At 36.7% G+C, this 20,455-nt stretch overlaps 1 protein-coding gene across 2 annotated transcripts in view; it reads left to right on the top strand.

Moving 5' to 3' along the window:
* The window catches only part of LOC144960255 (multidrug resistance-associated protein 1-like), an 83,948-nt gene that overhangs the window by 23,007 nt on the left and 40,486 nt on the right, over positions 1-20,455 (top strand). For both annotated transcript variants that reach the window (XM_078893290.1, XM_078893289.1), the window contains exons 7-16: positions 4,596-4,733; positions 6,478-6,619; positions 6,944-7,059; positions 7,587-7,767; positions 9,045-9,176; positions 11,418-11,606; positions 12,246-12,383; positions 14,467-14,613; positions 17,032-17,116; positions 19,239-19,305. In XM_078893290.1, the coding sequence (XP_078749416.1) occupies positions 4,596-4,733; positions 6,478-6,619; positions 6,944-7,059; positions 7,587-7,767; positions 9,045-9,176; positions 11,418-11,606; positions 12,246-12,383; positions 14,467-14,613; positions 17,032-17,116; positions 19,239-19,305 (1,335 nt within the window). The remainder of the gene's footprint in view (positions 1-4,595; positions 4,734-6,477; positions 6,620-6,943; positions 7,060-7,586; positions 7,768-9,044; positions 9,177-11,417; positions 11,607-12,245; positions 12,384-14,466; positions 14,614-17,031; positions 17,117-19,238; positions 19,306-20,455) is intronic.

The raw sequence follows: 20,455 nt of genomic DNA, 5'->3' as shown, positions 1-20,455 counted from the left end.
GAAACTGTTTGTCTGTGTTGGTAACAACAAGATATGAAGTGAGTAGAAAAGTGCCAGAAGACAATAGAGAATAAATTTTTTTCGCGGCGGTGGTGGGGTTTGAACCTGCGACCTTATTGGTACGACAACTCCGCCTGGCAGGTGTCTGTGGCATATACCCTGACCTAGGGTGAAAAAGGCAATGGTGATGATGATGACAATGATGATGATAGAGAAGAATGGAAACTGTGTGTCTGTGGCCTATACCCTGACCCAGGGTGAAAAAGGCAATGATGATGATGATGACGATGATGATGATAGAGAAGGATGGAAACTGTTTGTCTGTGGCCTATACCCGGACCCAGGGTGAAAAAGGCAATGATGATGATGATGATGATGATGATGATGATGATGATGATGATGATGTTGTTGATGATGATGATGATGATGATGATGATGATGATGATGATGATGATGATGATGATGATGATGATGATGATGATGATGATGATGATGATCCACGAGTGATTCAAAGTCCTGAATAATATAGGATCTAAGGAACTAAATTTTACTTTTTCAACGAGATTTCTGAAGTCAAAAAGGCGAAAGCAGCTCAGTAGCTTGAGCCAAAAAATCAGAATTTCTGCGGATTATTCGTACTACTATGCAAGTCTGACCTACACCCAATGCTTTCATCTTTTACACCTTTTGGTCCGTTAATTATTTCGTTAATTGTTGTTAGTTTTTACATCATAATTACTTGGTACAATTAATGGATAATTACAATATATAATACTAATGAGTTGTAATGAATTTGACATTTAATTTACATTTTTTGTATCAGCTTGATCGTTTAGGTGGGGATTTGCGAAGTGGCCGAGTGATTTAGTCATTGCACCCGAAAGGTTAGGGGCTCGAGCCCCGCGGCAAACACTCGTCTTTAATATTTTTTGTTGTTTTGTTTTGTTTACTTGGGCACGTGTATTAACCGCCAATTTACTCACTTGGACAACATGGGTAATTTCTGTGGAATGCCTAGGCGACGATATAATATATACCCGAACGTTTCGGGTTTTCCATTTGTCAACAAACCAGGATGTGAATGAAACACTGAGACAATAAATGTGATAATGTGGTCGTGGCGCTGTTAAGACGAATAAACAAAATCATAGATGGGGTAGGAAATTGTATGCTACTTTGTAAGGAAGAACGAATTAAAATAGAGCAATATGTATTTATAAAGGGTGCGCAATTAATTAATTCCAAAGAGGGGAGTATAGACCGTGAAATAAAATTAAGTGTGTAGATACTATTGTCGGAAAACAAATACAAATAGAATTGGCAATAAATACAAAATATAAGGGATGTAAGTATTGCCCATCGATGTTTTTGTTTATTCGTCGTAACAACGCCACTACCAGATTATCTCATTCGTCTGTAGATATTCATTCATCCCGTTTTGTTTGTAAAGGGGAAACCCGAAACGCCTGTTTTATATGTTTTCGTATATTAAATTGAAGCTTTAATGTAATTTCACATTTTTATTTCTTTTATTCTTCGAGCTTCGAGAAGCAACGTTTACATTACCCTATAGGGAATGAGATTAGCGGAAGAGTAGCGTCCCTTGATTGGACGCCACCCATAGTCTGTGACGTCACCTGCGGAAAAGTTATTAGAGAGAGAACGCCATGTTGGTTGTGCGGACGTCACAGACTATGGGTGACGTCCAATCAAGGGACGCTACTCTTCCGCTAATCTCATTCCCTATAGGTAAATGGCATATTACCTTAAAGCCATTATTGGTACAATTATGTCACTATGACATGCCATTTGTAATCTAATTAATTCTCTCTTCACTCAACAGTTTCCGGATTTTCCCAGAAAGGCCATATCCTACTAGCATAATAATTGTTTTTTTTTTTTAAACTCTAACTCAAAAGTAAATGAATACATGCTATACCACCATTGTGTTGCTCATCAGAACGCGTTCATTATTTATGTATGACAAGTTAGAGTTTCATACAATGTTGTACAGAAGAAATTTAATTAATAATCGTAACAAATGTTAACCCTTTCCTTACCAGCCAGTTTCAGAACTTTCCGCAAAACTTCACATCCACCCAACACAAAAATAGATTTTTCTTAATTAAACAGAAGATTAACAATACATAATATTGTTCAGCAAAATGAGCTCTACAATACAGTGTCAAGTTTTTATGGCTTTTAACAAACACATTTTCTTCAAAGTTTATGGGAAACAAAAATAATCAGATGAGAACGTTGTTTTGGTTGCATCGTAATGAATGTGACGATTTTCCTGTAGTTGGTAAGGAGAGGGTTAAACATGACATTTGAGATTGAATTAATAAGAACTTGTGACCTAATTTAACAAACCGGAAGGGTCGCGATATCTCAGTGGGTAGAGCACTCTCTTCACACACAATAGAAACCGAGAGCGATCACGGATGCATTCAAGATTTTTTTTCCTGACCCCCCCCCTTCCCCCCCCCCCCCTTCTCCCCTGTCCAGGTCCACCCAGAAACGATTGGGTGGTTGGGTATGTTTGATCTGGCAGAAAGTACCTGGCCGTTAACATCGTTGTCTCTGTCCTTTAACAGTGTAATAATAAGTAGCATGTTTCATGTCTAGTCCTACATGTTAATTGTATTCAATAGTCTAATGACACGTCGCCCAGCAACGGCGCCCATCGTGTTCCTTGCGATCAGAATTTGTAAAAGTCAAAACATGATTAGATTTTTAATGTTTTTTTTTAAATCTCCGCATACGCTTTCACGCTCGTCGGAGAAATATTTCATATGGGCGTCCGCCATTGTTCCGATAGTTTAGAGCCAGTTACTAAAGTTACAATACGTCATTACGAGGGAAGTGACCTTACGACTGTTGAAGCATATTGATGATGTTTTTCTCTGGACCTCCTCTAAAACAATTGAGCTTTTATATAGAGCAATATACTCTAATCGTGCTCAAAGCGCTTTACAAGGGGTCTCTGACCAATAGCAACATTGAACATATAGAACGAGTCATGACGAATGTTAGGCGATAATACAATTTCATTTTTTTTTGTCCGACATAGACAACGCTGGTAAAGATCAGGTACTCATTTTACACCTGAGTAAAGAGCCTTTTTCAAGGATTCAACTATGCGCCAAGCGAGCGTTGCTCGAACGCTGGACCTTCCGGTCCGAAAGCGAGTGTCCTACCACTAAACCGCATAGCCACTTTGAGTTACGGTCAGTGGTATTGCGATAAATAAAAGCTCTAATTTATATCAACAGGAATCTTCCTGAATGTCCAATAAGAGCATATTAGAGGGTAAAGATATTGCTTAAAAAATTTAAAAAGAAACAGAGAGTGTCTGAAACGGGGCTCGATATAGAAACCTTCCGGGCTAAAGTACAATGCATCAACCACTCAGCCACATCACCACCATCCCACTTTTTGTCCACATTTATATTATTATTATGAATAACATTTTTTTTAAAGTCTCAATTCCATCGTTTTTAATAGATTGTCCTTCAGAAACATCAACTCTCTCCTTACCGGTTATTTTCTGTATTTTCCCCAAACGTCACACCAAACCTATACAGAAACAGATTTATTTCACTTAAACACAATAGCTGTCAGTTTTGCCACACATATTTTGTTCTCCTGAACGATCTCTTCAACACAGTGTTAATATACTTTAACTATAGGGAATGAGATTAGCGGAAGAGTAGCGTCTGTGACATCACCGGCGGAAAAGTTATTAGAGAGAGAACGTCATGCGTCTCTCGTCCTCGCTTCCGATGAAAGCGGCTTGAGACACTTCAAAACCAAATTGACGTTCTCTCTGTTAGGTGACGTACAATCAAGGGACGCTGCTCTCCGCTAATCTCATTCCCTATAGATAGAATGCACTTGGTCAAGGAGTTCACAACATTGCCATCCGGAAGTATAAAGGACCAACACACAAACTCTGTGTAACCATGAACGTTTATAGTCAGGTTAATGCAGTTTAGTGAGAACAACTCACAAACGCGGATGGCAAAAACAATAACAAAGGCCTGAGTGACGTCATCTGCATACTATCTATAGCAAACATTTTTGTTCAAATATTATGATGTACAAAAGAAATCAGAATCGGAAAAATGTTGGCTGCATCGTAACGAATGTGACGATTTTTCTATGGGTGGTAAAGAGGGGGTTACCTCTCTCCTTACCAACTATAGGAAAATCGTCACAGTCGTTACGATAAAACCAACATTTTTCTTATTCAATTTTCTTTTCTACATCATAAAATTTAAAGAAAAAGAACAGTGTGTTGTAGAGCATGTTTTGCTAAAGAAATTATTTATCGCAAGAAATTACGGCTATTGTGCATGAGTGATAAAAAATCTATTTTTGTTGTTAGTTGGGTGTGAAGTTTTGGGGAAAATCCTGAAAATGGCTGGTAAGGAGAGGGTTAAACGGTATAACTTCAATCACCTAATAAGCTTCACGTTGCGCATTATTGTTGGGTAGTGAGTCACACATTGGATCTCGTTAAATTGACGTTGTTCTTCAGAAATTCCAAAGTTCATTTATTTGTTTTATTTTTTTTTTCTTCGTTCTATTAGGACGGTTATTCTAGGCTGGCGTAAGGACCTGGAGGAAGACGATCTGTTTGACCTTCACCCCAACTACGCCACAGAGAGTTTGATGCCAAGATTTGAAGAAAAATGGAACCGGGAAGTGTTGAACTGTCGTAAGAAAAGGTGAATTGCCGTGACGGTTTATGATAATTAAGTTATATTAATGACGATAATAGTAATAATAATAATAATAATAATAATAATAATAATAATAACAATAATAATAAGAATAATACTAATACTAATAAAAATAATAATAATAATAATAATAATAATAATAATAATAATAATAATAATAATAATAATAATAATAATAATAATAATAATAATAATAATAATAATAATAATAATAATAATAATTCCCTTTCTTCATTCCAAAGGGGGTATTCAAAATTTATGTTTAGGATCTAAGCCTCATGTTTTAACCGACGTGAAACGCTCAGGACAATGTCCCTATATCGAATCTTGATTGCGATTGTAAATGGGAAAGTTAGTAGAATATGATGTGCCACAGGGGTCTGTTTTAGACCCTATCCTTTATACCCCATATACATTACCATGGGCAATGAAATATACCTTCTTATTTTGTTAGACTATACTTTTTCTGTTTATGACATGCGCTATTTAGGCTGCTTATCCTCAGGACCTCTCCTCTCTCTTGTGTGATGGTGCGGCTATGTGGTCTAGTGATATGACACTCGCTTTCGGATCGGGAAGTCCTGGGTTCGAGCCTCGCACTTTTGAATCCTTAGAAAATGCTCTTCACTCTCACCTTACTCAAGTGTAAAATGAGTATCTGGTTGTTACCAGCGTTGTCGGAAAATGATTGACATATCGCCTAACATGCGTCATTTTTCGTCCTATATGTTAAATGTTGCTGTTGGACAGGGACCCCCCTTGAAAAGGGATTAGAACACGTTTAGTGGATATTGCGCTATAAAAAATGTTAAAAAGCGTTGTGACTCATTGAAAAATTGTATGCTAGATAATCAGCTATTGTTATATAAGGATACAACTGAAGTTGTTTTGATTCGAAAGCCACCGATGGGATTCAATTGTCTGATGTCACCTCCGCCCGGCCTCCAACAGCTTGATTCTAAACAAAGAAAATCGGTACTTTTTATTCTTCAATGAACATTTTAACATGTCTTGTGATCAGAATGTGTAAAAGTCAAAACATGATCTGATTTGTAATGTATCTTCTCCTCTGGATACACTTTTATGCTCGTCGGAGTAGTATTTCATAAAGGCGTCGTCATTGTTCCGATAGTTTAGAACCAGTTATTACGTTATTATGCGTCATTACGAAGGAAGTGACGTCACGAATGGTGAAGCCAATTAAAATCAATCCACTCGTCAACTCTTACACTTACCATAACTAGGTTGTGATATTTCTATTTCTGAAAAGTCTAAGCATTTGGGGGTCGGTGTAGACAGTATTTTTATTTGTTATCTACGGATCAGCACGTAAATAATGATTTTAAAATCATGTATTATGAGCTGTGTATGTATTATGGCACTCCCCTTCAGATCGGAAAGTCCTGGGTTCGAGCCTCGCTCGGCGCATAGTCGAGTCTTTGGAGAAGACTTTTTAGTCACATTCTCTCACTGTACGCAGATGTAAAATGAGTACCTGGCCGTTAACACCATTGTCTCTGTCGGAAAAAAAAATCAAACAAAATACAATATCTCCTAAATGTCAAATGTTGCTGTTGGCATTGGCAACTTTGTAAAGCGATTTGAGCGCGTGTAGTGGATATTCCGCAATATAAAAGCTCAATTTCTATCTATTTTTTTTATTAAACCGAGAAAATAACGGTTTCAGACGCTGGGTCACGTATCAATACTTTGTTTATTCTCTACCCAGACTAAAGAAAGTCTCCCAAATGGAATCTGACGTCCATTCATTTCAACTAAGGAAACAAAATGAGAAGGATTTGCTTGTAAAAGACACCATCAAGATTTCATACAATACTGTTGACGTGAACGCTAACAGCAAAGAAAGAAAGGTCAGAGAAGCCTATTATATTTAGTCACACACATTCTTACATTCGCCCTCTGTCTACCAACCATAGGGAAATTGAGATATTCCTTGCAATTTTACAATTAAGAATTATATTGTACATCTAAAAATTGTGATTTATATATATATATATATATATATATATATATATATATATATATATATATATATATATATATATATATATATCTATTTTTTTTTTTTTTTTTTTAATATCCAGGTAGGTGTTTATAAATTTAAAATGCATTGAACTTTGATTTAATCCTTTTTAATTCAAAAGAAATATTTCTTTGTGGGTTAATTTTAACAGCCGAGGCCCTCAATAGTCAAAGTGTTGTTGAAGCTCGGAGCTGTTGATCTCACCATTGGATTCATTCTGAAATGTATAGCAGACACTTTGCCCTTGCTGAACCCCTGTATACTTGGGTGAGTAACACAGTAAATTGATTATATATATATATATATATATATATATATATATATATATATATCTATGCCCTTGTTATATATAGCTCATTCATCTCAGAGATAGATAGATAGAGGTAGAAAAGGGGAGAGAGGAGAAGAGGAGAGAGGGGGGGGGAGGGGGATAGAGAGAGAAAAAGAGAGAAACATATAGAGAGAGAGATAAGGGAAAGATATAGGGAGAAATAGACGATATATGTATATATTATATATATATATATATATATATATATATATATATATATATATATATATATATATGTGTGTGTGTATGTGTGTGTGTGTGCTTGTGTGTGTATGCATATGTGTATGTCTGTTGTGTTTGTGTGTGTGTGCGTGTATGTGTGTGTTTTGTGTGAGCGAATGATATAGGTTTGTTTGTTTCTTTGCTTTATTTTTTAAAAATTATTATTATTATTATTATTATTATTATTATTATTATTATTAATTATTATTATTATTATTGTTATTATTACTTCCGTTTTCAGCCTCCTGATCTCTTATTCAAACAATGCATCGGATGGCGATACGTGGAAAGGATATGGGTTGGCATCTCTGCTTTTGGTATCTCAGCTGATCAGATGTGTCATTTTTAATGGCAGTTTTTGGCGCTCACAAGTGTTTGGAATGAACCTGAAAACCATTCTGATTGCTGCTATATATAGAAAGGTGTGTACATTGTGCGGCTATGTAGTCTAGTGGTATGAAACTCGCTTTCCGTTCTTAAGAGCCTGGGTTTCTAGCCTCGCTCGTTCGGCTCATATTTGAGTCCTTGGAAAAACTCTTTACTTGCATTCTCTCACCGTACTCAGGTGTAAATTGAGTACTTAGTCGTTTACAGCGAAAAAAAACAAATTGTAACATCGCCGAACTGGCGTCATGTCCCGTCCTAAATGTTAAATGTTGATGTCGGCCAGGGACCCCTTGTAAAGCGCTTTGGGCACAATTAATTGATATTGCGCTAAATAAAAGCTCATTTTTTTTACATGCTGAGTTCATCAGTAACTCTAAAGAACAATATTCCCGTAAGTATCTCAATACCGAAAAGCGTTTGCATATGTTTACGAGCTCGTCTGTCCAGTGGCAATATAATTCAATCGTCTGATGTTATGCCCGCCCATGTAACCAGCAGCTTGGATCTAAACATAGAAAATACGTACCTTTTATTCTTCCTGCTGGCTAGATATTTTTTCACATGTCTTGTGATCAGAATGTAATATAATTCAAAACGCGACCAGACTTATAATGTTTATCTCCTCTTGATACACTTTTATCCTCGTCGGAGAAGTAATTCATATTAATGGCGGTGATGGAAATAATGTCGTCCGCCATTGTTCCAATAGTTTAGAACCAGGTACTGTGCATCATTGCGAGGGAAGTGACGTCACGACTGTTGAACCCTATTGCAAGTTTCTTGCATAACACACACCACTCAGACACCCATATCTTCTACTGCTATTACTTCATATCAAATTTACAAAACATCAAAATATTTTGATAAGTGACAACGACAACAAATGTGACCCAAAGTCTCAAAACGGTATTTTGTTGGAACGAATGGTATGCTTGAAAGTCGAATTTAATGTTAAACTGAATTAAAATATTAATTGCTGGCATTAGCACCCTAGAATATGGTATATTTCTCCTTTATTAAACATACAGACTCAACACAAGTCTGGCAATAAATTCAATTTTCAACATCTTAACCATCCCGACTTAATACCGTTTTGGGGCGAATGGTCACAAATGGCTACCGTACAAAAGCAGGAGCAGGAGGAGGAGGAGGAGGAGGAGGAGGAAGAAGAGGAGGAGGAGGAGGAGGAGGAGGAGGAGGAGGAGGAGGAGGAGGAGGAGGAGAAAGACGAGGAGGAGGAGATTGAGGAGGAGGAGGAGGGAGCCGATTAGAAAAAGAAAAAGAATCTTTGAATGTTAATTTTTTTTCCCAGTCGCTGACAATGAATAACGAATCCAAGAAGGATTACACAATAGGAGAAATTGTCAGCTTGATGTCCGTGGATTGTCAGAGACTACAGGATTGTTTCCACGTCATCTACCAAGGAGTCACAGCACCATTAAGGGTAAGTAGAAATCAGTAAGGGGATGCCTGAAGTCGGTGATTTTGAAACTACTGTACTAACGAAAGAGTGAGAATGGAGAGGCCTCGTATGGGAACAAAACAGTTTTGTTCCCATTCGAGGCCTCTTTATTTTTACTCTTTCATTAGCATTAAGGATAAGATTTGTTATATCTAATCTCAAAACGTGTATATATAGAAATATACAGGGTTTCAAAAAAAAGTTTTAAAAAAATAATTGAGATTTTATATAGAGCTATATCCAGTTACTGTGCTCAAATCGCTTTACAAAGGTCCCTGGCCAACAGCAACATTTAACATTTAGGAGGGGGCATGACGCCTGTCAGGCGATATTACATATTTTTTTTCCCAATAGAAACAACGCTGTTAACGGCCAGGTGCTCATTTGACACCTGAGTACGGTGATAGAATGTGCGTTAAGATCAATTTCCAAGGACTCAACTATGTCCCGTGCGAGGCTTGAACCCAGGACGTTCCGATCCCAGAGTGAGTGCCATACAACAAGACCATAAAGCCGCACACACAGATAACGAATTGAAATAGCCCAATGACTACATGAGATGGAAACATCTGGTTCTTTTGCATAGTTTTCCATCACTATTCCCGTTATTTAGAGTGAAGAGTTTTGAGAGATGTTATAGCCGGGTACAATATTTATTATATTCTTCTTTTTGTAAAAAAAGGGGTGAAATTTGACTTACCCTAATTTTGACGTGTTTTTCTTTTTCTTTCAATTTTTGCTGCAAAAGTTGCCTGAGTCAATTTTTTAAACTGTTTCTTGTGTGTCATGTTATGATTATTATTAATAATAATAATAATAATAATAATAATAATAATAATAATAATAATAATAATAATAATAATAATAATAATAATAATAATAATAATAATAATAATAATAATAATAATAATAATCTTTATTGTCAAAATTATATGTAATTATATATTTGGAGGCTGGTTTTCCACATCTATCTTTTCCTACTTTTTGATATTTTCCATCCATGAGATAAATTGATATGTAATATACATTTTAACCATCAGATGACACACGAATTTCCTTTGCATTTGTGTCAATTTGAAGTTTACAGAAAACGATAAAATAATAGACCGAATGAAAAAATATTAGAGGAAATATTCCTTAATATCTCAAAATGGGAAAAAGTGGAGCTAGGAAGTTTTGTAAAACCACTCCTCATTTATAAATAATTATTCTGCTTCATTAAGATTGCCTTGTTTACCGTATCGGAGTTCCATCTCCCTACCGAGGTTGAATGTCCTGGAACGCCAGTATTCACGTTCAAAGGTCATTACCGAGAAGTCGATTATCATTATAAATAAAATAATAAAATTCCCTTTATTCATCCCTAAGGGGAAATTTGTCTTTAGGGTCTCTTCCATGTGAAGACTTGAATAACCCAGGCGTTAGCCGCTGTGCAGCGCCGCAAAGTGAGCTAGGGAGGTGCCTTGCTCAAGGTCACACAGCGCAGCGGCGGATGATCGTACTCGGTACCTTTCGGTTACGAAGCAACGACTGTACCGCTGAGCCACGCTGCCCCCAATTATTATGCCAGTTGTTGCCCCAATACGTCATGTCCAGGACTTCCTTTGTTTGCCCAGAGCTTTTCTGCAATATACTCTTCCATCTAGCACAAGTTTTAAAAATATTATATTTGTGGATATTTACTGCCGCTTGTTCACCCGATAACAACCTGCACGATTTAGCAGGTCTGATATCCAGACGCAATTTGGAAACTGATATTTAAAAACAATATGAGCTTTTCTATAGCGCAATATCCACTAAACGTGCTCAAAGCGCTTTACAAGGGGTCCCTGGCCAACAGCAACACTTGACAACTAGGACGGGACATGACGCCTGTTAGTCGATATTACAATTTTTTTCGGACAAATACAACGATGTTAAAGGCCAGGTAGTCATTTTACACCTGAGTACGGTGAGAGAATGTAAGTAAAGAGCCTTTTCCAAGGACTTAACTATGCGCCGAGCGAGGATCGAACCAGGACCGTCCTATCAGAAAGCGAGTGTCTTACCACTAGAGCACATCTCCCCAATATATATATATATATTAAATATATTATTATATATATAATATTATATATATATATATATATTATTTTTTATTTTTTTTTTTTATTTTTTTTTTATTAATTTTTTTTTTTTGGTGACATTGATCTCATTTTCCCCAATTATTTTTATTATTATCAGGTGGTTGTCATAATTTTCATCCTGCATACCTACATCGGGGTCTCAGTCTTTGCCGGTGTCTTCGTGTTAATGATGACGATACCTCTGAACTATTATCTGACTACCAAGCAACGGGAACTTCAGAGAGAAAATTTGAAGGTCAAGGACGAGAGGATTAGAATGACAAATGACGCTCTTTCCGGTATGAAGGTGAGATTATGAAGAAATAATTCGTTATTTAAATTACAATAATTAAAAAAAAAACAAATTAATGTACCATCTTCAAGAAGATTAAAGTACCAAAACATCGAATGTTTCGGGCTCAAAATTCCTTCTTCAGTCACCAACTAAAATCAAGAAAACTTAAATACATTACGAAAATCAAAACAGATCTTCCTTCGAGGTGTTTATTCTAGGATTCATTTGTTTACATTGTTGTTGTTTTTTGTGTTCTTGAAGAAGCGTTTTGAACCCGAAACGTTCCGTGTTTTTCATTTTTATTTATGATTTTCTCAAATTACAGACCGTCTGGCAGCTGAGTACCACTTTCATTAAAATTTAGATATTTTTGTAGACCTCATTATACATACATATATATATATATATTATAATCATATATATATATATATATATATATATATATGTGTGTGTGATATATACAAAATAAATTGTCTTTACTCTGAAGTCAGAAGATCATTTAGACAAGGCGGGTACAGCCGGATAAGTTATATTACACTTCTAATGAGATTGGAACCAGTTTTTTTAACATCACACATATATATCCCTGGTATACACTGTGATTAAATAATAATATCACAATTATAATCCCAAATCATTTTATTTATTTAGGTCCTGAAACTCTACGCTTGGGAAGAAGCGTTCCAGTCCAAAATCAATTCTTTGAGAACGCAGGAAACGAACATATTGATGAAAATCGCATACATCAACATGGTAATTAGCATCAGTTTTAATCTGGTGCCATTTTTGGTAAGCGCAATGTGTTTTATGAAGAAAATAAAATTAAAAAAAATAACGAATGTTTCGGTCTCAAAACCCTTCTTCATCTATTAGTAACTTGTACACATAAACACACCACTTAAAATCGAGGTAGACAATACATTTTAATGACATATTAATGGTTTTACTGTGTTTTTAAAATGTATCGATACAGATTAGAGAAGATCATAATGGTTCAGACATGGGACATGTTAAGAGACGAGAGAGAGAGAGAGATAGAGAGAGAAAGAGAGAGAGAGAGAGAGGGAGAGAGAGAGAGAGAGGGAGAGAGAGAGAGAGTGAGAGAGTATGTGGGAAGGAAAGTATTAGATATACAATTAGTGGAAAAAAGTAAAAATAAAATGACGCGCAAAAGCCAGATAGTTGGATAGGGTAAAGATCGACGTGAAACAACTGGACCTGGAAGAAGATGATGGTATGGACAGAGATGCATGGAGATGTGGCATTCATTATGACAACTCTGCAAAATGCGGGTTAGGCTGAAAGAAGAAATTGTTTTTTTAAATTAGATTAAGAATGGTTTTGATCCCGAAACGTTCCGTATTTGGTATTTTGTCCGTTTTTCCGTAACTGTTATATACATTTTTGTTCAATACTTTTTGCAATGTTCGGTTATAGCAGTTTAGTACAGCAAAATCAAAGTTTTGAGTCTGGTATTGATTTGTACATATACGGAACGATTACGTTATGAAATGTTCTCGTCATATTTAGACAATGAAGCAATTGAGACTGCCTGAAGTCTGGCATAGTGAAAAACTTACGAAAAGATTAACATGGTTATTCTGTTACAATCCTTTCGACAGTAAAAAGAAATAATTAAAAGAACGTTTAAAACAAAATAGTAATTAGTAGTATTAATAACCCTTGAAGTCTGAATGACGCTTGCTGATGATTTTGTGATCCATACACCGAGTTTTTCAGTTTTTAAACTTCCAGGAGTATAGATGCTCTCTCCATCCATGTAGTTAACTTTTTATACTGTTGACGGTCCAGGACCATATAAATGAGGCTGTCAAGATGTTGTTGTGACTTTAGTACGGAGGGCACTGCAGTTTTTTGTGGTTCTTCCCGGATAGGTTCTGCCTCATCTGAATCCAGAAATGTCTGATATGTAGAGATATCCTGGTTCAGGGTAGTTACTATTGATGTTGGTGGTCTCCCTACATATAAATAATCTGTGACCCCTCGTCTCAAAACGGTATTATGTCGGGATGGACCAGATGCTAAAAAGTCAAATTATAGTTAAACTGGTCAAAATGTGAAACGTTGGAATTTAGCACAGTAAAATATGATATTCCTTCTCCTCTATAAAGCAAATAAATTCAACTTAAGCATGATGGTTCTGGCTATAAATTCCATTTTCAGCATCTTAATCATCCCGACTTAATATCGTTTTGGGACGAGGGGTCACATCTGTCATTGCAGTTTTGGCTGAGATGTTGTCTTCTCAACAATATATGTACTAAATAGCTTCCATCTTTGTTCTTTTATTATTGTACTCAGGCGTTGGACACTGGTTCGTTCTAAGAGATCAGTATTTGTAGTTGTCTCTGGCCAATAGATTACGATTACGCGACGCAATTGTTTGCCATGGTATGAATCTAGACTTTCTCACTTCTTTTTTGTTAGGCCCCGGAAGCCACAACAATCTATATGTAAAGATCGTGATAATCAATGCCTCGTGAATCTGAAGACATGAAAATGAACATAGCTCTATCAGAAAACGAATGCAGCTGGCCACTAATGCAATCATCAAACTCCAAATAAACGTTCCTGTGTTTATTCTTTGCTGACGAAGGGTTTGTAGCGACGTCCACTTATTCAAAGGTCTAATAACTCAATTCCTTATAGGTTCATTGTTGTAAGATAAATCTCAAAAAGGTAACGCAAAATATTGTCCATTCCACAATGCTAAACTAGGCAAATGAAAAAATGCGTTAAAATTTAATGTCATAATACCAATATTGATTTTAAATTTTGAACTTTGAACTGTAAACATGTTGATTACAGTGCCCTCTGTATTCATATTTACCTTTTGTGTTTTCTGATACAGGTTACGTTGGCTTCATTTGCCGTCTACGTCAACATTTCTGACAAGAACGTTCTGGACGCTAATGTGGCCTTTGTCAGCCTTGCTTTCTTTTCCTACCTGAAGGTTCCAATGTCTTACCTGTCCACAGTTTTATCAACCTTAATCCAGGTACGATGCCAAGCACAGTTCCCCGCCATCAATACACATCATATCTCATCACATTTTCTTAAAATGAATTAAACATAAACATTTTTGAAAAAAATAATAAAGAACAGATCAATCACTTAAAGTTTCGGGCTCAAAACCCTTCATCAACCAATTATCCAAATATTAATCCCTCAATGATTATTTTTTATGTTATGGATTGATTTGTTGCTTTTGTCTTGGGCTTTTTTGGGCCACAATTCTACCGTCCTAATCTTAAATTAGAATTGCTATTAAAAACTTGGCAAGAACACTCGTCCTTCAGATTATTGATCGTTGAGAATAACTTTCATCAGGTCAAAACTTCTGAGTCTTCTTTGGAGTAATGAATGAATATTTGAAGGATGGGTTGTTTTGGCCAAACATTATACATAAGTGTTATTCATTTTTATTTTTTTTTCCAGAGTGTGGGCGTATCATTTCTCTATTATCATTTGTCAGTCATGCTTAAATTTTATATATTACGCCCCCTTATCCCTACATTAATTAAGGAAAGATTTTGCATTTTCCAAGGATTCTGATAGCTCAGTTGGTAGCGCACTTGCCTACACACACAAAAGACCAAAACTCGATCCCGTTTGAAGTCGAGATTTCCCTTCTATTTCCCCCGCCTAATTACTAACCATCTGCGATTGGTTATCTCGGATGTTAGGTCATGCGGAAAGTACTCTGCGGTAGACTAGCTCTGGGATCGATTTATATCCCTTTGCGTGTGAAGCGGTTGCTGTACCAACTGTGACCTTCCGTCTCAAAACGGTATTATGTCGGGATGATTCAGACCCCAAAAAGTGACTTTAGAGATAGAATGATGAGAAATTGGACCTTAGAAGTTTTTGCAATGCAAGAAATAGTCTTTATACTCCACCAGTACGTACAGAAATTTAACCAAAGTTGGATATTTGTGGCTATGAATTCAATTCCCTTACCGAGTGGATTCCAACATAATACTGCTTCGATGCGGTGGGTCACAATGACTATCGGGTCCCCCGGGGTATCGAGACGACTTGGACTTGACTTATTGCCAATCGCCTGGGTAATCTTCGAACTGGGACGCTGGGATACTTAACAAATGTCAACTAAAAATCGTAATCCGGACATTTATTTAAAGATCCGCGCAAGTAAAAACCTATGCCCGAAAAAGCTGCGCAAGTGAGTAAAGACGTGGCCTATTTGTGACGTCATTTGTGCGCAAGTGAATTGCGCCCGTGTATGAACTTAACTTACTTTACTTATTTCACATCGCCTCCTAATATTCGGACCGGGACGATTGGCAGGTTCTATGATTTGTTGAGTGAGTTCTTTCCACGGATGACGGTCTGCTGCAATAGATCTCAGGTGTTACAAATCCTTTTACCATCTCAGTTATTGTGTGTCACCGAGGCGCTTGAAGTCTTTATTTATCGTAGTTTATATTATGCTTTATTGTTGGTCTGACTGTTTGTAATTCCCGCTTGGTGTAAAGAATAACACCATTGTCTTAATATCTAGAATATTTCTGTCTCTCCTTAAGGTATATCCAAATGGTCTCGATCTTGTTTCCATAATTTGAATCGAGAGCGGTGTTTCTTCACATCAATTTCTTACTTATTTTGATTTGGAAGTGGATATTTAGAATTCTTTACACGTTCGATTTAGTTAATAAAGGCAAATGCTGTAGGCGTTTCGAGTTTCTCCTTCTTCAACAGAAGACGAACAAGAGATGAGAGATGGTTTTTATACATATTTTGTTTTGTCGTCCTAGAAACGCCATCCTCCTTTTCGCATTTGTCCTGAATAGTAAAATAATATAATAATAAATTAATAAATTGAGCTTTATATAGCGCGATTTCCACTAAATGTGCTCAAAGCGCTTTACAAGAGGTCCCTGGTCAACAGCAACATTTAACATGTAGGACAGGACATGCCGCCTGTTAGGCGATATTACAATTTTTCGGACAAAGACAACTCTGTTAACAGCCAGGTACTCATTTTACACCTGAGTACGGCGAGAGAAGTGAGTAAAGAGCCTTTTCCAATGACTCAACAATGCGCCGTGCGCGAGGCTCGAACCCATGTCCTTTCGATCCAAAAGCGAGTGCCATACCACAAGACCACATAGCCGCACATCATATTAAGTCCAACTATAACAAAATCATAGATCGGATGCTCTACCAACTGAGCTATCGGGACCCCTTGGATTGTTCAATCCAATTTACAAAGGCAGATGATGATGGGGTTTCCAGATGCTCCTTTGTCAACAAAACTCAATGAATGAATCACAAGAAAAATGAGAGATAAAATGTTATATCTATTTATATTTTGGTTACTCTTTCTATCAACGCAATCGTTTCATCCCCCATTCCTCTAGTATAAAATATCTTATCAAGTCCAATCTATTTTCAGGCTATTGTTTCCTTCAGACGTGTTAACACGTTTCTTTGCATGGAAGACTTTGATCCAACCAACGTGTCAAGAAATACGAAATCAGGTGATATTATATCCTCTCAGCATTTCAGTAATTATTTTGCCAATGTCAATACATTACGATATCATCATCATCACCATCATCATAAGCATCACCATCATCATAATTATCACCATCATCATCATCATCATCAACGTCGTCGTTATCATCATCATCATCATCATCTCATCATCATCATCATCATCATCATCATCATCATCTCATCATCTCCTCATCATCATCATCATCATCATCATCATCATCATCATCATCATCATCGTCATCATCATCATCATCATCATCATCATCATCATCATCACCATCATCATCATCATCACCATCATCATCACCATCATCATCATCATCATCATCATCATCATCGTCGTCGTCATCATCATCATCATCATCATCATCATCATCATCATCATCATCATCATCATCGTCATCATCATCAGATTCATCATCATCATCATCATCATCATCATCATCATCATCATCATCATCATCATCATCATCATCATCACCATCGTCATCAACATCATCACCATAATTACATTGCTTTTGTACATCTATCAGCCATTTTCCTATCTGTAAAATTCCTTGGGCTACAACACTACAGCCCTAAAGCTAAAAATGCGTATTTCTATGGTGTTTACATAACTGAAACATATTTTAAAAGTCTTCAGAACCAGAGGGAATTAGACAAATTCATTATAGGATTTCAAAATTTAAGATATTCATTCTTACCAAAAAAAAAATGAAATCAAAACGAACAACATGCCTATTTGATGACATCGTGGGTCAGGGGAAATGTCTTACTTCGTACCCGAAAGGTAACGAGTTCGAGTACCCTACACGATGCGCTGTGTGGCCTTGAGCAGGCCATTTCACCCTAGCTCAATTTGCGGAGCTACACTGCGGTTGACGCTTGAGTTATTCCATCATTCCCTTGGAATAGACCCTAGAGTCAAATTTGTCCTATGGGTGGAATAAAGGGAATTGTATTTATGTTGATTTAATTTTTTTATTTAGTATAGAGCGAATTTGGGTTTTCCTGATTGCTCAGTTGGTAGAGCTCATGCTTCTCAAGCAAAGGGACCAAGATCGATCACGGCTGCAGTCAGACTTCTTCGTCCTCCAAGCAGTAAATTGAAAGAGGGGTCTAATAGGAAGTACTTGGTTATAGACTAGCAAGTCATTGAAATTGCCCATTTCACTATATAGAAAAGAGGATAAATCCCTCTCTATGAGTTGGGTTTTATTATTTGGGTTTTCCTGAATCCTCAGTTAGTAGAGCTTATGCTTCTCAAGCAAAGGGACCAAGATCGATCACGGCTGCAGTCGAGATTTGTTTCAGACTCCTTCGTCCTCCAAGCAGTAAATTGATAGATGTGTCTATTAGAAAGTACTTAGTCATAGACTAGCAAGTCATTGAAATTACCCATTTCACTATATAGAAAAGAGGATTAATCCGTCTCTATGAGCCTTAAGGCTTGGAAGGACATTTTGTTATATATAGAGTGAATGTATTATTCTCTCCCTTTAACAATAGGATTCAATAGTCGTAACGTCACTTCCTTCCTAATGACGCATGGTAACTTAGTAACACTGGCTCTAAACTATCGGAACAATGGCGGAGCTGTATGAAATATTTCTCCGGCGAGTATAAAGCGTATCCAGAGGGAAAAAAAACACATACATCTGATCATGTTTTGACTTTTACACATTCTGATCACAAGGCATATGAAAAGTTCTAGCCAGCATGAAGAATAAAACGTAATGATTTTCTTTGTTTAGAACCAAGATGGCCGTCGTTGCCAGGCGGCGTGACATCAGACTATCGAATCGTATTGCAAAAAAATCCTTAAATTTCATACGACACAACGTACTCTTATTTGCAGGTCAGGCAACTCAACTCCTTGTGTGATCATTGTTGTAATGGAAATCTCAAAAAAAGACGCAACTATTGTCCATTACAACAATGTTAAACTAGACCAATATGTGGGTTCGAATGTCAGACCTGCATATATGTACACGTTTGCTTGAACTAATATAATTCTATGAAATGCTAATTTAACCCAATGCTCATTAGTTCAAGATTTGGCCTTATTTGTGAAGCATTTTTTTTTCTTCTAATGTCACTTAGAATATATCGTTGACGTAGAAAACGCATCTTTTGCATGGGACAGACGAACTGAGACGGTGTTGAGAAAGTAAGTATCCGGTTTTTGTTATTCATCTTTTTTGTCGTGTTAAGGTAGTTATGTTGTAATCGTTAAAAAGACATTTTAAATATGAACTTTTTTACCAAGTAATATCCACTAAACGTGCTCGATGCGCTTTACAAGGGTTCCTTGTCAAACAGCAGCATTTAACATTTTGGACAAGACATGACGTCTGTAAGGCGATATTATAATTTCTTCCGACAGAGACAACACTTTTAATGGTCAGGTACTGATGTTACACTTGAGTGAATGTGAGTAAATTGTCTTTTCCAAGGACTCAGCTATGCGCCGAGCGAGGGTCGAACCCAGGACATTCCGATGCGAGATGTCAGTCTTTAAATTCCTCAACGCAGTTGAAGACAGTCGGGAAGCCCCCCCCCCCCCCTCAATCTTGTCACAGGGCAGTGCATGATCATGTTGTCTGCTGTCTCTGGCGTACCCTGACAGTGGGGCCAGTCAACATGGAGTCGTATAAATTTGGTGGATGGTTTGACGGAATCTTTGAGAATGACGCCAGGTATTTGCTCGCTAGGAATGTAGTTGTACTGGTTCTGAGCCCAGTTGTGACAGAGAGTTGAAAAAATTCACTCCCCAGAAGTCAAAAATTGAATGCATGTCATATCCTTGGCGTTCCTGGTATGCCATCACAATGTTCCGGTACTTTTGTGATGAGGTATTTTCAATATTTATATTATCTGATCAGAGAGATGAATGGCGTACCATTGTCACCGATGTCGGGAACAGATTTGATATTTTGAAAATGACGTATATATATATATATATATATATATATATATATATATATATATATATATATATATATACATATAATATATATATATATATATTATATATATATATATATATATATATATTTATGAGTGTTGGTGAGTACTCATAGGTACGAAAGTGCTCGATAATGGTGGTTAGACTGCAAATTTTCACTCACATTTTTGTGGCCGAGAAGACTCGTTTTTGTGTCTGTACCAGTAGCAAACACACTTTTCTACGGACATTACAATGGGTTACGCCGACTGAAGACGTGTAAGACACAGAAACGAGTCGTCTCGGCCACAGAAATGTGAGTGAAAATTTGCATTCTATATATAGTATATATATATATATATATATATATATA

This window comes from Berghia stephanieae, chromosome 15 (genome assembly GCF_034508935.2).
Source record: "Berghia stephanieae isolate SIO BIC M18660-M18661 chromosome 15, UCSD_Bste_1.3, whole genome shotgun sequence".
NCBI lineage: Eukaryota > Metazoa > Mollusca > Gastropoda > Nudibranchia > Aeolidiidae > Berghia > Berghia stephanieae.
The sequence above is the reverse complement of the archived record's forward strand: the minus strand, read 5'-3'. Positions and strand labels throughout refer to the sequence as shown.